Source organism: Chrysemys picta, chromosome 2 (genome assembly GCF_011386835.1).
Source record: "Chrysemys picta bellii isolate R12L10 chromosome 2, ASM1138683v2, whole genome shotgun sequence".
Classification (NCBI taxonomy): domain Eukaryota; kingdom Metazoa; phylum Chordata; order Testudines; family Emydidae; genus Chrysemys; species Chrysemys picta.
Window position 1 is genome coordinate 144,660,666 of NC_088792.1, and position 18,981 is coordinate 144,679,646.

The 18,981-nt window shown below is 44.5% G+C and overlaps 1 protein-coding gene and 1 long non-coding RNA gene across 4 annotated transcripts in view; both read right to left on the reverse strand.

The window, feature by feature from the left end:
- The window catches only part of LOC112059544 (uncharacterized), a 161,309-nt gene that overhangs the window by 104,826 nt on the left and 37,502 nt on the right, over positions 1–18,981 (reverse strand). The gene's annotated exons all lie outside the window — the stretch shown is intronic.
- On the reverse strand, positions 11,917–15,405 carry LOC135981515 (uncharacterized). The gene is made up of 2 exons (XM_065584273.1): positions 13,336–15,405; positions 11,917–12,526 (listed from the first exon to the last, which is right to left on the reverse strand). Exons 1-2 carry the CDS (start codon positions 13,862–13,864, stop codon positions 11,928–11,930), a joined length of 1,128 nt encoding a protein of 375 aa, XP_065440345.1. The 5' UTR covers positions 13,865–15,405; the 3' UTR covers positions 11,917–11,927.

Here is an 18,981-nt window from a genome sequence, read left to right on the forward strand (position 1 = left end):
TCTTATTACGTGTTGTTGAGAAGAAAAAATAATATCCACATAGAAATTTTAAGGGCATAAAGACTAATCCTGTGCTAAAAATTTCTCACCAATAGGCCACATACCTACAAATACTGACACCGATGCTCTATTTTAAACCCATTTTGTAATACAAACCTAACTGTGGTATCATACTGGGCACCCCCTCAAGCTGCAACTAGTTTTAGGAATGTCAGTGCAAAAGAGACAACATTAAAAAAGAGTTCAAAGAGAAATCACATATTAAAGGCCAGGAGAAAATGATTTAAGAGGAAAGTTTACATTGTCATCAGCTGAACAAAAGCAAAGATCTAAAGTCTACAAGTAGTTGTAGGGTTTAAACACTAAGGGTTATGTCAATACTGGAGCTGGAGGTGTAATTTCCAACTCGAGTAGATATACCCACACTAGGGTCTTGTCTACACTTAAAATGCTACAGAGGCACAGCTGCTGTGCTGCTGTCATCATCAGCGATCCCTCGAGGTTGAGGATGATCTCTGTCACAGGCTTTATTTTTCGTGGGTCCTTTGGTCACTGAGGAGTCCGATCCTTGAGCCACCAGCTCATTGGCAGACGTTGCAGGTGGTGTTGGAAGACAGGGTTGGGCCACGATTCCTGCATGACAGTTGTCTTTCCTTTCTTTTCTGGCATTGCTGCACCCAGGGCAAGTTGATTTTCCTCAAAAGTGGATGTTCCCTCTCTGACAAGTCTTCACCAGTTATCCCTATTCTGGGGTGCTGTCTCTGAGTGTGAGCTGTCAATGCCAGATCTCTTGATGTTTTATCTTGAGGGTGTCTTTAAACCATTTCTTTTCACCTCCCCATTTCCTTTCTCCTTTCGTGAGTTGGACATAAGCAGTTGTTCTGGTAAGTGTATATCAGGGATGTGCACACAGTGCCGACTCCACCTCTGCTGGATAATCAGGTCCTGAACAATCTTCCCACTTTATGTTGAGGATCTTTCAAAGAAAGTTCTGCTGTTGGCGTTTTTCAGGTGTTTTCTATAGGTCACCCAGCACTTCAGTGTAGACCAGGGATTGTTAACCTTTGGCATGTGGCTCGTCAGGGTTAGCACCCTGGTGGGCCGGGCCGGTTTGTTTACCTGCCGCGTCCGCAGGTTTGGCTGATCGTGGCTCCCACTGGCCGCAGTTTGCCGTCCCAGGCCAATGCGGGCTGCAGGAAGCAGCGTGGGCCGAGGAATGTGCTAGCCGCCGCTTATTATTATTATTATTATTTATTTTATTATTTTATTATTTTTTTCCACCACCCCCAATGGTGCTTACCCTGGCGAGCCACATGCCAAAGGTTGCCGATCCCTGGTGTAGACTCTACCTACGACAATGGGAGACGCAAAGGTAATCCACCTCTTCTTCTATGAACCTAGTGCTGTCTACAAAGGGATTTAGTTCAGCTTAACTAGTTGTCAGAGGTGTGGATTTTTCACACCCCTGAGCAACATCGTTACACTGACCTAATTTTCTAGTGTAGACCAGGCCTAGCTCAGATTGATCTGACAGGCTAAAAATCAAAGTGTAGCCAATGCAGAGCGAGTGGAGGAGGGGCTAACTGCCCTGAGTACATGCCTAAACTCCTGGGCAGGCTCACACTCAGGGCAGCTAGACCTTCCCACCATCATAGCAACATTTCCATATGTGTCATGTTAGCTCAATGAGATTGAGAATGGTTATGTTAACTCAAACTTGAAATTACACCTTCAACTCTAGTCTAAAAATACCCTAATAAGGACATTTGGCCATTGCTTTACCTAGTCTGTGTATAATAGAAAGAAATTGAGCAAAGGAAAATGCAAATGGTATCGTGACATTTTTTTAAAGAGTAAAATCTATTAATCTGGGTAAAAGTTTTCCTTGGGAATACCTACAGGAAGTGGCAGAAGCCTCACTGTTTGAATCATTTGAAGTTGGAGCATATAAAACACCTAGCAGTATCATACTGGGAACAATCCTGCATTGGCAAAGAGTTGCACTAGATGACCTGGGAGGTTTCTTCCCCACCTCTACACTCTTTGACTCTATGAATAAACATTAAGCTAATCAGAATAGGTATAGTGTTTATCTAAGCAATATCATTTAGCTAACTGGAGCAGAGGAGGAAATAGAGAGCTCTTAGGCTGCTGATTAAACAAGATCAGGGCTTTGAACTAGGCTTTGGAGTTTTAATTTGAAGACCTTGATATGTCTTTATATTGTAATACCCTGCTTATAACCTTAGTTACTTAAAATAGACACCTTTAGGCTATAATTCATAACTTCTGTTGGGTATGTGATTTGGAAAGACTAAGTCCTCTGTTCAGCAAAGCATTTAAGGTTACAGTTAACTGCAGGCACATGTTTAAGTGCTTTTTTGAACCAAGGCTTAAAGCAAGAGAAAGAAAGAAAAAAATCACAGATAGTAGAAATAAATAAAATGCAAACTGAGTGGGTGAGGGTAATTCCCGAGAGGTACCAATTGGGCTATTTTTTCTTTTTTAGGTTTTTTTTTCCCCTTTATTCATAGCTGGCCAAACCTTTCTTTGCAAAGATATTTCAGCCTATGGGTTGAGCTCAATTTACCATTTTTTTCAGCTTTCTCTTTGACCATTCCCAATTCCTGGTCTGTGATAGGTGACCTAAAGCCAACGTTTTGGTTCTGGTCCCTGATTCAGTTACTCAGGCTGTATAACTAAGGCAAGTAATTTTGTCATGGATAGGGTATGTTATCTTTGTTTACATATGAATGCAGGTATCCGCAGCAGAGTCATCCCCTAAACATTGGTGTTAAACATTGGTGTTAAAACAAGTTTCAGGAGCAAATGAGAGCCTACTACTTGGGGAGTATGGTGCTCTTCTGGATGAGTATGGGTAGTTATTGGCCCTTGGAAGTTAAGAGATTTCAAGACACTTTGAATTAACAAAAAAATTAAAATTGCCTTTGGCGGGGGGATGAATACAATCTTGATGCTCTCGAGAGAACTCTACTGTCTGTATCCACTGAAGCCCCCAAATTAATATACAAAACTTACAAAATGTGCTTGTGGGGTGTTACTTTTTTGGTTTAAAACAAACAGTGACCCAATTGGCTGAGAATTCACATAGTAAAACAAATGGTTTACTTTAATGTTATTTAAGTAGCCCATGATTTTCTATTAACTTATTCACCCATATTGCTATTAACTGATTGTAGTGAGGTGGCTGCCCCACTCCATGAGAAAAAGGGCTGGAACAGGCCAGAGAGGCTGTACAGACCAGCAGCCATCAGCAAGGACCTGTGGGCAGTCAATCAGAGAAGGCTTAGAAACAGCCAATCAGGGCCAGGCTGAGCCCTATATTAAGGCTGCAGCAGAGTGGAGAGGGTAGTCTGTCACTGACTAGCAAGGAAGGAGGATTGACTCCTGAGGTAAGGAGGTAGCACCTTGGACAGAGCAATGCTGGGCAGGCTCTGGGGAGCAGAGGAGAGCTCCGGCCCAATTACCTGCTAGGCTGCAGCCACTGCTAAAAAGGGTCGAGAAGGTGAAAGGGGCCAAAGGGGAAGTGGCCCAGGGAAGATAGTTCGACAAGGGGAGAGAAGGAGGGCAGAGAGAGGCTGCCGCTAGGGAGTCCCTGGGTCGGAATCCAGAGTAGCAGATGGGCCTGGGTCCCCCCTTGCACTGCACCTGGCTGTGGAGAAGTGTGGCCGATACAGACTGCAACTTGCCCCTGAGGTGAGAGGTTAGACTTTGGGTTGTGGTTGGCCACTGAGGAAGGTACAAGCTGAAGGACTGCTGTTATCCTCCACCCACCTGCAGAAGGGGGTGAGAATGGAGTAGTGGGCACTGGGGGAGGGCAGCGTCCTGAAGAGGACGCCGCCAAGCGGGAAGCAACGCGGGTCCCAAACCAGCAGAGCAGACAATGGGTGAGACACCACATGCAGAGGGTGCTCCAGAGCTGACAAGAGCTAATTCTTGGTGCAACCAGCAGGAGGCGCCACTGTGGTGAGTCCATGCTGTAACTCATCTTTCCAGCTTAACCATTGCACTTGTTTTTGTTCTGCTGATCCCCACTCCACCCACCACTGTGATGGAGTTTACAATTACCACATTGGCCCAGAAGGCCAGTACTGGGCCAGGAAGCCCCACCCCTGCAGAGCATGCTCCCACTGGAGAAGGGGTTGAAAAGGGAGCAACCCAGCTCAACAGGAAGGAGGTGGGGAGGAGGACAGACCTACCCTGGAGGCTCCTGCTGAGACTATATGCTGCGCCCAGTTGGGGCTGATGGTTTTGTTCCCTTTTCTATTCTCTTCCCTCATCTGGGAGTGAAAGCAGGGAGAGAAAAGCAGCCGTAGGAAGTGACCCACGGAGGATAACTCCAAGGGTACTTTTAGGGGCCGGACACTGTTGATCCTTCCCGGGCCCTGGAGTGGTCAGAGACTCCCTTACCACTGCCCCCATTACAGGAGGAACTCAAAACCACCTTTATTCCTTACTGCATCTCTGAATAAAGGAGGACCAGGACTGAAGACTGACTCCCCAAGGAAGTGGGGCAGGGGGAGAAGTAGGTGCACTAACCACTAGGCCACCTAACCCACAAAGGACTCTATTACACTCGCCGCCTCCAAGCTCCCCTCTTCCACTTCTCCATCCCCCTTCTCCATCACCTCACATCTCTCCTCCCCTCCATATTCTTGGCTTTCTCATGTAACCTTTATCCAATCACCTAACTTCTACAAAAGAAATGGAGAGAGAGAAAGAAAGGAAATAAAGTTAGAACTATAGTTAATAAGTTAGCCAGCAAAGTGCAAGGAAAACTTCCTACAAAACTCAGAGGCTTTCTGTGTAGGGGCCACCAGTACAAAAGTTGAGAATCACTGCTAAATACAGTCTGAGAAAGCCCTAAAGAAATTAAAAGATCCAGGGAATAGTGATGTTTGAAGACTGGCAAGTCATTTGGTGGAAAGTTTTGGGGAAGAATAAATGTTTTGTTTCCTTTAATGAAAGTCACTTTTTTTTCCATTTAACTTACTTTGACACAAATTTTAACCAGCTCTACTAAAGAAAGATGGGAACCGCCACAGTCATCTCAAGGGTCAGCCTAACAACTTAAGGTCCTGATTCTGCAAGCTTCCACGCTGCTGCATTGAGTCCCACTGAAGATATTTTAGCAGAAACATCCCAACTATTGGGCTTATTCATCATTGTTAATATAGTGGCAGGTAATGGAGTAGTGGTACTATTGTTTACTATCCTGTTATAAATACAAAGGTCCTGATGACACTACACAGTGCTTTACACAGGTAGTTATCCAAATACTCTGAAGGTGAATAAACATTATCTCCATTTTAGAGGTGTCATTCAGCCATGGGGAAGTTAAGTGATTTGTTTGAGCTCATAGAGTGACTTGGTGGCAGAATCAGGAGAACCTAATTCCTAGCCTCATACTCAGTCCTCTACTTCTCAGACACTGTAAAGATACCCTGTTGATACATGGTTTTGTACAAACTCAGCAATATGCACAATCATAAACATGCCTCCACCGTCCACTAATGAGTTTGGCTGGGTTGTTCCCAACTAGATTGAGGAAAAATATATGAATTACACAATGTCCCCAGGTGGCCAAGAAATTCACATTCTTTCAACCAATAGCAGGAGTCAATTCCATAACTGAGAGCTGTTCACTGAAAATGCCTTACTCCAGTCTCCAACTACACAAATGTAGGAACTATGAGAGAACACCTTGGATGATTTCAGCTGTTGCACTTGTATATAGGAGTAGCACACAAGGAGATGAAATACAAGGGATAGAAACACAGGCCACTGAACAGAGATTCAATAGAGCTGGGTTTTGTTCCATGTCTGCCACTGGCTCCCTCCGATCTAAGGAACTCACAATTCTCTGCCACAATTTTCTCATTTGTAAACTAAAGACTAAGAAACCAGCACCTTAAGAACGGAAAAATCAATGTGTAACAGTTAATTATTATTAAAAAATATTACTTTTCTTGTAGAGAAAGTGGGACACAGAAAAATGGAAAGGAAAGACAGAGCAGCAAGAATAGACCTTATGAAGTATAAGTCTTATCTAATCATTTTCTTACATTTTTCTGTGCTGTAATTCCAAGGTGGTGGTAGCAGTAGGAGTAGTGAGATGAAGATGGGGAGGGGGTCAGTTGGTCACTTGAGGTGCAAGTAGAGAAGTATCAGAGGGGTAGCTGTGTTAGTCTGGATCTGTAAAAAGCAACACAGGGTCCCACGGCACCTTTAAGACTAACAGACGTATTGGAGCATAAGCTTTTGTGGGTGAATGCGTCTGACGAAGTGGGTATTCACCCACGAAAGCTTATGCTCCAATACATCTGTTAGTCTTAAAAGTAGAGAAGTGACTCCTCAGAGTGATCTAACACTCATATTGAGGGCCTAGCTTTACTTCCTCCATCTCCAGTTTGAGCACTAGGTACAATTGACTATGGTGTCTTCTTTATGGTAGAATCAGTAGCAAAAGTCATCTCTTTAGTGTATTCACAGCTGGCATATTTTAAGTACAGAAATATTTAAAAATAATCAAGAAATATTCAGGAAACAAATGGCAAATTTTGAAAATTGTCCTGAAGAAACATGATTGCTGAAATCTAATGATCTTGTATAATGTTACCAAGATTGTTCCAGAACACTTACCATTAGTTTTACTTTCATTTTTAGTGAGTCATTTAGATAAACCAATTATGTGTCATCAAAAGTCAATTCAGCTTTAATTTACTTAATGAATAAAGCTTGCCAAGTGAACAATAACTACATCAACTCCAGTAAACTGCTTCTTTTGAGTCTTTACAAACTAATGGAATCTAATCAATGAACAATTAAAATACTTCAATTTCAATGATAGATCACAATGGAACCTCACTGCAGTTACGTTCACATTTATTTTTGGTGCAGTTAACTATTATCAGCATGAGGTCTCATTATCTCTGATAAGGGGTCATAAGCATCTGCAATTCAAAGAACTGATTTGCATATACCATTTTTTTTTACTTGAATTACAAATCAGTATCCTGGGTATTATCTATACATGAACATTTTAAATGTATGAATCCCTGGTATAAGTATGGGGAGAAAGAATTCTTACTTAAAACAATGGTATTTTTCATTGTTTACAGTAATTTATCACCATTCACATTGCTTGATTGTCACAGTCTGTTCTTATTGATTTATATGGTCTATCAGTCTGCTGTAGCAGTCTATCATATTTTTTTTTCATTCAGAACATATAACAGGAAAAGCTTGTACTGACAGTCAGCTGGATGGCTTCGCAGCCATAGCACACCATGAAACATGGGACTCTAAAGGTTTTAAATTGGCCTCATGCCTGAATCCAAAATCTGATTAACTTTGGAAGGGTGATAATGGTCACTTGTTACACCAGTGTCAGCATATAATGACATTCACATTGGCCTCAGAACTTCATGGAGTACCATATTCAGAGACCTCAGACATAAAGAAACGAGGTGATTTTGCCCTCAAGGAATATCACAATTTGTAGTACATTTGATTTATCACCTGTTCCTGCAGGAAAGATATGTTCTTACTATGGTGAGTATTCTCCCAAGACCTCTTTCCCCTTTTTCATTACTCCAAATATGATGGCAAAAGGTAACAAAGGACCATTGAGAACAGTACCATCTAATTCTCTACTCTGCTGGTTTTCCCTACAGTCAGTCTAATTATCTTCTTAGGCTTCACTGCATGCAAGAGAACCAGAAGGATTTGCTAATGGTCACATTTGCTCTTCTGGGAATTCTTGTCAAATACAGGAGACTTGATTCTTAATTACACTGAGACTTCTTTACACCACTTGGCAGTGTAATGGGTCCTTAAAGCAAGGGGTCGATGTATTGTTGTTTTTAAGACCTACCCACTGCACTGGATTTCATTTTCCCTGGGGGTTCAGTGCACTGAGCCAACACCCTACTAAACCAATGAAGCCCAAATAAGATTCCTGTAGCATCAATTGGCTTATTTCTGCTGTTGTATCTAAGTTTCAATATCATCCTTTTGGGAAATAAATCTTCTGGTAAATAATTTAGCCTGAACTGAAAACTCTCTGTAGGATCAGGCATCTGTAGGATCAGATACCTGTGTGACAGATCCTGTAAGAACTGGTGTGAGGAGGATTAATTCCAAGCCTGTGATAGTTATACAGGAAGTGTGCCAGTATAGGGCCCACTTTCCCCAGAGGGGTTTCTGCAGCAAATAGCGAGGGGTATTAATGTTATCTGTTAGCTAGTGATCTTGTGACAACCATTTCACTAAGTGTTCCAGGAGGCAGACTTATTTACGTGTCTATATAGTAAAAATACATAGTATAGGGGGTATGCCAATATTTCTGGTGCAAGCTTAAGATGGTTGCGTTATTCCAGAGGCCACAAAAAACATTGGTAGCTGTTGCAAAATGAGCACCAATAAAGCCCATATTCTATACCATCTATACCATTCTATACTATACTCTGCACATGCCACATCTGTTACAGAAGTTATTTTACACCTAGCAGGAAGATTGGTCCTGTGGATAAGGCACTGGATTGGGACTCCAGAGATCTGTGTTCATCTCCTAGCTCTGATTCATTTCCATGCATGACCGCAAGTATGTCATACCACATATATGCCTCAGCTGCCCAGCTGTAAAACGGAATATGCTTCCTTTCTCCCACACTTTGCCTTATCTATAGTGAGATTTTACAATCTAAACAAAGCTCCTATTTGTAGCTCTGCAGGGCCAGGAGATATAAACCCATGGCCTCTTAAACAGGTTACATATAACAAAGTTGACCCACTAACTGAAACTTGCTTAGCTTCTGGACCCTGGAAAGATAGTTTAAAAGGGGAAAGGGAGGAAACATTCCTGTGACAGATAATTTTAAAACTAACAGCAGCTGTCAAACTACTTATGGGTTTGGAATATTAAAGTTAATACTGGCAGGAATGGATATTGGCATATCAAGTGGTGCAAGGTGTATGATAAATATTTTCATATGACTAATACATCATATTGCATATATTGCTGTTACATACTGCCTTACAGATTCTCTTAGAACACAGAAGCATTTTTAGTCTGAAATTAATGTTGTGTTGTGGGATTTTCTGCCCCAAGCTTCTTGTGGGAGCTGTACAAGCAGTAAGGGAGTTTTTGGTCTCTGCCTTAATCTCTAACTGGAGTCAATTCTTGAGGTAGAGTTGCGCCTTAAAAAGAAAGTATGCTGTTTGCACTGAGGGTATGTCTACACTACGAAATTAGTTCGAATTTATAGAAGCCGGTTTTATAGAAATCGGTTGTATACAGCCGATTGTGTGTGTCCCCACATAAAATGCTCTAAGTGCTCTAGTCGGTGGACCGCGTCCACAGTACGAGGCTAGCGTCGACTTCCGGAGCATTGCACTATGGGTAGCTATCCCACAGCTATCCCACAGTTCCCACAGTCTCCGCCGCCCATTGGAATTCTGGGTTGAGATCCCAATGCCCGGATGATGCAAAACAGTGTCGCGGGAGGTTCTGGGTACATGTCGTCAGGCCCCTCCCCCTCCGTCACAGCAACGGCAGACAATAGATTCGCGCCTTTTTACCTGGGTTACCTGTGCAGACAACATACCACGGCAAGCATGGAGCCCGCTCAGCTCAGCTGAGCTCACCGTCACCATATGTCCTCTGGGTGCCGGCAGACGTGGGACTGCATTGCTACACAGCAGCAGCTGTTAACTGCCTTTTGGCGGTAGACGGTGTAGCATGAGTAATAGCTGTGGGGCTGGCAGCCGTAGGGCTGCATTGCACCAGCCCCTTGCCCTTTGGTAGTAGATGGTATATTATGACTGGTATCCGTCGTCGTCATACTGCAGTGGCTGTCAATCATGGGCACCTGGGCAGACATGCTACTGTCTCGATGATGATGGCTATCAGTCGTAGTATACTATTTTCTGCCAATTGCCCAGTATTGTCTGCTAAGCACCCAGAAGAGGCCGAGGGCGATCTGGGTGCTGGCAGACGTGGGGCTGGCAGACGTGGGGCTGCATTGCTACACAGCAGCAGCCCCTTGCCTTTTGGTAGAAGATGGTATATTATGACTGGTATCCATCGTCGTCGTACTGCAGAGGCTATCACTCATGCTGCACCGTCGGCTGCCAGCTTAAGATGTAAAAAATAGATTTGTTCTGTATTCATTTGCTTCCCCTCTCTCCGTGAAATCAACGGCCTGCTAAACCCAGGGTTTTCAGTTTAATCTTTGGGGGGACCATTCTGTGTGACAGTTGTTTGTGTTTCTCCCTGATGCACAGCCACCTTTCATGATTTTAATTCCCTGTACCTGTACCTGTACGCCATGTCGTCACTCGGCCCTCCCTCCCTCCCGCCCTCCCTCCTTCTCCTGGTCCATCAGATACTACTTTCGCGCCTTTTTTCTGACCAGGCGCCATAGCTAGCACTGGGATCATGGAGCCCGCTCAGATCACCGCGGCAATTATGAGCACTATGAACACCACGCGCATTGTCCTGGAGTATATGCAGAGCCAGGACATGCCAAGGCGAAACCCGGACCAGCCGAGGAGGCGATTGCAGCGCGGCGACGAGAGTGATGAGGAAATTGATATGGACATAGACCTCTCACAAGGCACAGGCCCCAGCAATGTGGAAATCATGGTGTCACTGGGGCAGGTTCATGCCGATTCGAACGCCGTGGAACGGCCCGGGAAACAAGCACAGACTGGTGGGAACGCATCGTGCTGCAGGTGTGGGATGATTCCCAGTGGCTGCGAAACTTTCGCATGCGTAAGGCCACTTTCATGGAACTTTGTGACTTGCTTTCCCCTGCCCAGAAACGCCAGGATACCAAGATGAGAGCAGCCCTCACAGTTGAGAAGCGAGTGGCGATAGCCCTGTGGAAGCTTGCAACGCCAGACAGCTACCGGTCAGTCGGGAATCAATTTGGAGTGGGAAAATCTACGGTGGGGGCTGCTGTGATCCAATTTGCCAGGGCAATGAAAGACCTGGTGATATCAAGGGTAGTGACTCTGGGCAACGTGCAGGCAATAGTGGATGGTTTTGCTGAAATGGGATTCGCAAACTGTGGCGGGGCCATAGACGGAACCCATATCCCTATCTTGTCACCGGAGCACCAAGCCACCGACTACGTAAACCGCAAGGGGTACTTTTCAATGCTGCTGCAAGCCCTGGTGGATCACAAGGGACGTTTCACCAACATCAACGTGGGATGGCCGGGAAAGGTACATGATGCTCGCATCTTCAGGAACTCTGCTCTGTTTCGAAAGCTGGAGGAAGGGACTTTCTTCCCGGACCAGAAAGTAACCGTTGGGGATGTTGAAATGCCTATCGTGATCCTTGGGGACCCAGCCTACCCCTTAATGCCATGGCTCATGAAGCCGTACACAGGCAGCCTGGACAGGAGTCAGGACCTGTTCAACTACAGGCTGAGCAAGTGCCGAATGGTGGTGGAATGTGCATTTGGACGTTTAAAAGCGTGCTGGCGCAGCTTACTGACTCGCTCAGACCTCAGCGAAAAGAATATCCCCATTGTTATTGCTGCTTGCTGTGCGCTCCACAATATCTGTGAGAGTAAGGGGGAGACCTTTATGGCGGGGTGGGAGGTTGAGGCCACTCGCCTGGCCGCTGATTACGCGCAGCCAGACACCAGGGCGGTTAGAGGAGCACGGCAGGGCGTGGTGCGCATCAGAGAAGCTTTGAAAACTAGTTTTGTGACTGGCCAGGCTACTGTGTGAAACTTCTGTTTGTTTCTCCTTGATGAACCCTTCAAACCCCCCCCCCGACCCGGTTCACTCTACTTCCCTGTAAACCAACCACCCCACCCCACCCTCCCCAATTCGAGCACCGCTTGCAGAGGCAATAAAGTCATTGTTTTTTCACATTCATGCATTCTTTATTAGTTCCTCACAGAAGTAGGGGGATAATTGCCAAGGTAGCCTGGGATGGGTGGGGGAGGAGGGATGGAAAAGGACACACTGCATTTTAAAACTTTAACTCTTATTGAAGGCCAGCCTTCTGATGCTTGGGCGATCATATGGGGTGGAGTGACTGGGTGGACGGAGGCCCCCCCCCACCGTGTTCTTGGGCGTCTGGGTGAGGAGGCTATGGAATTTGGGGAGGAGGGCTGTTGGTTAAACAGGGGCTGTAGCGGCGGTCTCTGCTCCTGTTGCCTTTCCTGCAGCTCAACCATACGCTCGAGCATATCAGCTTGATGCTCCAGCAGACGGAGCATTGACTCTTGCCGTCTGTCTGCAAGCTGACGCCACCTATCGTCTTCAGCCCGCCACTTGCTCTTTTCATCCCGCCATTCAGCCCGCCACCTCTCCTCTCGTTCATATTGTGCTTTTCTCATGTCCGACATTGACTGCCTCCACGCATTCTGCTGTGCTCTATTAGCGTGGGAGGACATCTGCAGCTCCGTGAACATATCGTCCCGCGTCCTACGTTTTCTCTTTCTAATGTTCACTAGCCTCTGCGAAGGAGAAACATTTGCAGCTGGTGGAGGAGAAAGGAGAGGTGGTTAAAAAAGACACATTTTAGAGAACAATGGGTACACTCTTTCATTACAAGGTCGCATTTTTCCTCTGCCTGCCGGTTTGGTATGAGAGATCACTCACGCAGTGCCCCAGGCAACATATTTCAGCTTGCAGGCAGCCATGGTAGGCCACAGTGTTTTGGCTTTTTTAACCTTCTTAACATGCGGGAAAGGTTTCAAACAGCAGCGCATTTCCCATATCAAGGATGAATTGGGTTGTCCATTTAAAATGGGTTTTCAATGTGAAAGGAGGGGCTGCGGTTTCCCGGTTAACATGCGGCACAAACCCAAGTAAACCACCCCCCCCACACACACACACGATTCTCTGGGATGATCACTTCACCCCTCCCCCCACCGTGTGGTTAACAGCGGGGAACTTTTCTGTTCAGAAGAGCAGGAACGGGCGCCTCTGAATGTCCCCTTAATAAAATCACCCCATTTCAACCAGGTGACCGTGAATGATATCACTCTCCTGAGGATAACAAAGAGAGATAAGGAATGGATATTGTCTGCATGCCAGCAAACACCGGGACCATACGCTGCCATGCTTTGTTATGCAATGATTCCAGACTACGTGTTACTGGCCTGGAGTACATGAAGGAGAGCTTTCTGGAGATGTCCCTGGAGGATTTCCGTTCCATCCCCATACACGTTAACAGACTTTTCCAGTAGATGTACTGGCCACGATTGCCAGGGAAAATTAATCATTAAACACGCTTGCTTTTAAACCATGTGTAATGTTTACAAATATTTGCAAAGGTACACTCACCAGAGGTCTCCTGAGGGTCTTGGGTGAGTTCGGGGGTTACTGGTTCCAGGTCCAGGGTCACAAACATATCCTGGCTGTTGGGGAAACTGGTTTCTCCGCTTTCTTGCTGCTGTGAGCTACCTACAGTACCTCCATCCTCATCTTCCTCGTTCCCCGAACCGTCATCCTTGTGTGTTTCTCCATTGACGGAGTCATAGCACACGGTTGGGGTAGTGGTGGCTGCACCCCCTAGAATTTCATGCAGCTCCGCGTAGAAGTGGCAAGTTTGCGGCTCTGCCCCGGACCTTCCATTTGCTTCTCTGGCTTTGTGGTAAGCTTGCCGTAGCTCCTTAATTTTCACGTGGCACTGCTGTGTGTCCCTGTTATGGCCTCGGTCCTTCATGGCCTTGGAGACCTTTTCTAATACTTTGCCATTTCTTTTACTGCTATGGAGTTCAGCTAGCACTGATTCATCTCCCCATATGGCGAGCAGATCCCGTACCTCCCGTTCGGTCCATGCTGGAGCTCTTTTGCGATCCTGGGACTCCATCACGGTTACCTGTGCTGATGAACTCTGCGTGGTCACCTGTGCTCTCCACGCTGAGCAAACAGGAAATGAAATTCAAACGTTCGCGGGTCTTTTCCTGTCTACCTGGTCAGTGCATCTGAGTTGAGAGTGCTGTCCAGAGCGGTCACAATGAAGCACTGTGGGATAGCTCCCGGAGGCCAATAACGTTGAATTCCGTCCACACTACCCCAATTCCGACCCGCAAAGGCCGGTTTTATCGCTAATCCCCTCGTCGAAGGTGGTGTAAAGAAACCGGTTTAAAGGACCCTTTAAGTCGAAAGAAAGGGCTTCGTCGTGTGGATGTGTCCAGGCTTAATTCGATTTAACGCTGCTAAAGTCGACCTAAACCCGTAGTGTAGACCAGGCCTGAGATTCCTGAAAGAGGGAATTGCCTGCATGTTCTTGTGTCCACCTCTTTTCAGTGAGTGATGTACATATGCAAGAGACAAGGTGCACTAAGAAGATACCCAGACTATAAGTTCCCAATTTTCCCTTCCATGGAAAGCTAAGTATACAAAGATATCCAATCTCTCCTACCACTCAGGAGACAGACAATAATATTACAAAATCATACTCTATGTACACATACCCACTATCTTGGGAGCCAGCTTCAAACAACTTTCTTTTTTTTTACTTATATGGAATAAAGCTTTTATTATTTTCTTCACTGAAGGAAAGACAACCCAAAGGTCCAGGGTTAACAGTCAGATAAACATGGGTCTCTCTTTTCTATTAGCCTCAGAAGTTCCCTTTCTGCAGATGATTACTGGCACGTGTGAATAGTCTATATGATGTGTATTTTATCATGAGTTCCAAGTCCCTGGGAATTCTGCAAATACATTTTAATGTTTGCAAAAGAAGCATCCTCTACTATTACTGCTTCTAGTTATAGTAAGAAAGTTTGTATTTATTTTTCACTACTGTGTTTCTATATTTTCCCCCTCACCTTTTAGGAATATTAAAAACTTTATATTTTTTTACAATTATCTCAGACTTTAAGGCCATCTAGTTTGAGAGCCTGCACATTGCAGGACATAGAACCTTGTCCCCCACTCCTGTAGTAGGCCCATAACCTCTCGTTGAATTACTAAATTCCTCAAATCTTGATTTAAACAGTGCAAGTTACAGAGAATCAACCATTAACTATAGTTCAACCCAGCAAATGACCATGCCCCATGCTGCTGAGGAAGGCAAACCCCCTCAGGGTCTCTTCCAGTTTGACCTGGCAGAAAATTCCTTCCCGACCCCCAAAGATAGTGATCAGTTATATCCTGAAAATGTGGGCAAGACTTATTGATGGCAAAAGAACAAATGGCTATAAACGGTCCGACATTGGCCCTTAACTTAAATGATTCCTCTCCTTCCCTGGTGTTTATCCCCTTGATGTGTGTATAGAAAGCAACTGTATCTCTCCTTGCCTTCATTTGGTAAGGCTGAACAAGCCAAGCTCTTTGAGTCTCTTCTCATAAGGTAGATTTTACATTCCTCTGCTCATCCGAGTAGCCCTTCTCTGCTCCTGTTCCAGTTTGAATTCATCTTCCTTAAATATGGGAGACCAGAATAGCAAACAGTATTCCAGATGAGGTCTCACCAGTGCCTTGTATAATGATAAACACTTCCCTATCTCTCCTGGAAATATCTTGCCTTGTGCATCCGAGATCTGCATTAGCCTTTTTCATGGCAATTTCACATTGGCAGCTCACCGTCATTCGGTGATCAACCAATACACCCAGGTCTTGCTCCTCCTTTGTCCCTTCCAACTGATATGTCCCCATCTTATAGCAAAAATTCTTGTTGTTAGTCTCAAAGTGCATGACTTTGCACTATAAAATGTCATCCAATTTCTATTGCTTCAGTTTTCAAAGTCATTCATATCATCTTGTATGATATTCCAGTCCTCTTTTGTATTGGCAATACCTCCAAACTTTGTGTCAGCCACCAATTTTATTAGCACACTCCCACTTTTTGTGCCAAGGACATTAATAAAAATGTGAAATAAGATTTGTCCCAAGACCGATCCTCAAGAAACACCACTAGTAACCTTCCTCCAGCCTGACAGTTCACCTTTCAGCATGACCTGTTTTATTCTCCACTTTAACCCTTTCCTCACTCACCTTTCAATTTTCATGTATATACCCATCTTCTCCAATTGAACTAACAATTTCCCATGTGGAACTGTATCAAATGCTTTACTGAAATCCAGGTAGATTCGATCTATCGCATTTCATTTGTCTAAACAAATCAGTTATCTTCTCAAAGGAGATCAAGGGGGTCTGTCACGATCTACCATTTGTAAAACAATGTTATATTTTATTCCAACTACCATTCCCCTCTATGTCCTTATCTAGTCTTTGTTTCAAAATTTGTTCTAAGATTTTGCGTACATTTGAGGGCCTTTGGTTTCTCAGATCACTTTTTCCCCATTTTTTAAATATAGGCACTATATTTGCAGTTCTCCAACCAGAGGGTATGAGCCCCACATTTACAGATTAATTAAAAATCCTTGCTATTGGTCTTGCAATTTCTTGTGCCAATTCCTTTAATGTTCTTGGATGAAAATTATCTGGGCCCCCTGATTTGGTCCCGTTAAGCTGTTTGAGTTTGGCTTCCACTTCCAATGTATAATTTTTATTTCCATATCCTGGTTGCCATTAGCCACTCAGCCACTGCCCCCAAGCTTCTCATTACTCTTATTTAAAACTGAGGCAAAGTATTCATTTAGGTGATGGGCCACACCTAGATTATCTTGAAATTTCACTCCATCCTCTGTGCTTACTGGTTATACTACTACTTTCCTTGCTTTCTTTTTATTTGTAAAACCTTTTACTAGGGTTTTAATTTTCTTTGCAAGAACCAACTCTGCTTGGCTTTTGGCAATTCTCCCTTTTTCCCTATGCTTTCTGATTTCCAAGAGGTAGCTTTCTTTGCTGATCCATACCTTCTTCCATTCATTGTAGACTGTTTTCTCCTAATAACCTGCTTGAGATGCTTGTTCATCTAGTTTGGTCTGAAACTCTTCACTACAAATGTCTTCCCCTTGTTTGTGATACAGGCTTCAGATACTTCAAGTCAAAGTTGCAGAAACTAATTTCAAGCCTCCTCCTCACTTAAATTCTTAAACTATTCAGGCCAGCCCACTTCCCTAATCAATTCCCTTAAGTTTTTTTAAGTCTGCCCTTTTAACATCAAGAGCTCTAGCTGCCTACCTATTTTTATTTATTCTTCCATTTAGTCTAAACTGAATTAACTCACGATCACTCATACCAAGATTATCCTCTACAACCAGTTAGTCTGTGAGGTTCTTGCCACTACCACTTATATCAGCAAACCTTTTGTTGCTCAGGTGTGTGAAATGTAGTGTACACAGTGCTACTGCCGCTCATTGAGATGGTTTGTTATGTCGGCAGGAGAGCTCTCTGCCGTCAACATAGAACAGTTACATGAGCGCTCTTACAGTGGCTACTGTATCAATTAACTTTTAAAATAGAATTTGGCTATACACAGCCAGCATTTGAATACCTGTAGTTAAGTTACATCCCCACTATGAAATACCATACACAGTAGGTTTATTTTCAAAGTAATGTTTAAATGTTGGACTATTCACTAATTTCACCAGGGAAAATACATAGTCACATATTTTGTACAAATCTTTAATTTTGTACATGTAGATTCATTAGTTAATTACATGAATATTAATAATAAGTTTTCTATTAGTGCACAACATTTAAGATCACTAATGATTAGGTCCCCAAGGCTCAAAGTGCTAGTAGACAAGTCTTGTACCCTACCAAGTTTTCTACCCCTCCTGGGGCTCATTAGGCACACTAAATCAGATTATGTAGTAGTGACAATACCAGCTTAAAGTCTCTGTCTATACTACAGCTAGATTTTACTTTCCTTCCTTTCTGGAAAATGGCTCTCATCAAGTTCTTGAACATGGCACACAACAAGGAGGTAGCAGCAAATCTAACATTTGAGAAATGTCAGTTATTCGATATTACAGTCCATTCTGACAAGCTTAAAACAGTTAACTCTGGCACTGTACAGAATATGCTTCACTATCTTTCACCACCAAAATGAAGGAGTTATCTTTGTCATGGCATTAAAGTGTTGCACATATTGAGCTAATACTTTGACTAGCCTAATTTTGAATTGCATGACATTTCCCACTGTGCTTTGACATATCAATACTGTGGCTTAGATCAGTGGTTCTCAGGACTCATTTTTTGGTGGCCTCAATCTGGGGACACCAACTCTTGCTGGTGGCTACTCTCACACTTTTTCCTAAAATACTTAATTAGCTTTAGGAAAAAGAAATAAATATGGACATACACATCAAAATCATTTTAATGTATTGCTAGTTAGTAAGTCTGTTGTGAGAAGTGATATTAACAAACATACACGTATTACTTTTCACAGCAGACTTACTCTGCCCTGGCAAGCCTGGGGACAAATTAAGCCCTGGATGTGGGGGTTGGGGGAGGCTGTGGGGGCCAGGGAGGCAGCAGGGAGCTGGAGCCTGAAGCCCCACAGCCAGAGCCTGCTGCCCCACCACTCCAGGGCTGAAGCCCAAAGCCTGAGCCCCATTACCTCTGGGACGGTGGGGAACTCACTGGCTGCCTGCTCTTCCAGTGTTGTGCCCCAGGTGACTCCAGAGGAGGGCAGGGTCCAACTCCTGCTGGTGGCCCCAGCAACCAACACCAAGGCGGTGCATCCAGGACCAACAAGGAAGGGGGGGAGCTGCTACTTTATCCCCCTCCCCCAATCACAGTCCAGGAGGCTATGGCCGCAAGAAAAGCCCCTGTTGGCCGCATGCGTGGCTGCATTTGAGAACACTCAGATGTTCTGAGAATGGCTTTAACATTTCAAATAAGCACAAGATTTTGTTATTGTGATAGGGTCAACAGGCCCCACACTGAACCAGGTTGGGAAGTAGAGCAATACTGGGCTAGTAAGGCCCTGTCCCTCAAGGGTGCAAGGCATTTTCTCAGTGAAGGAACAATTTAAAATGACCCTGGTCACCCAGAAGGAAGGGACGAATGAGCTGCATGTGGCAACAGGAAGCAAAGGTGATGCTGACAGCTGTGCAAGGAGTGGCA

Bases quoted from the DNA above. Each gene is read 5' to 3' on its own strand.
- LOC135981515 (XM_065584273.1), bottom strand. From the start codon at position 13,864: ATGGAGTCCCAGGATCGCAAAAGAGCTCCAGCATGGACCGAACGGGAG. The intron at 12,527-13,335 runs GTGAGTGTACCT...CTCCTCCACCAG, and splicing joins AGACCCTCAGGAGACCTCTG to CTGCAAATGTTTCTCCTTCG.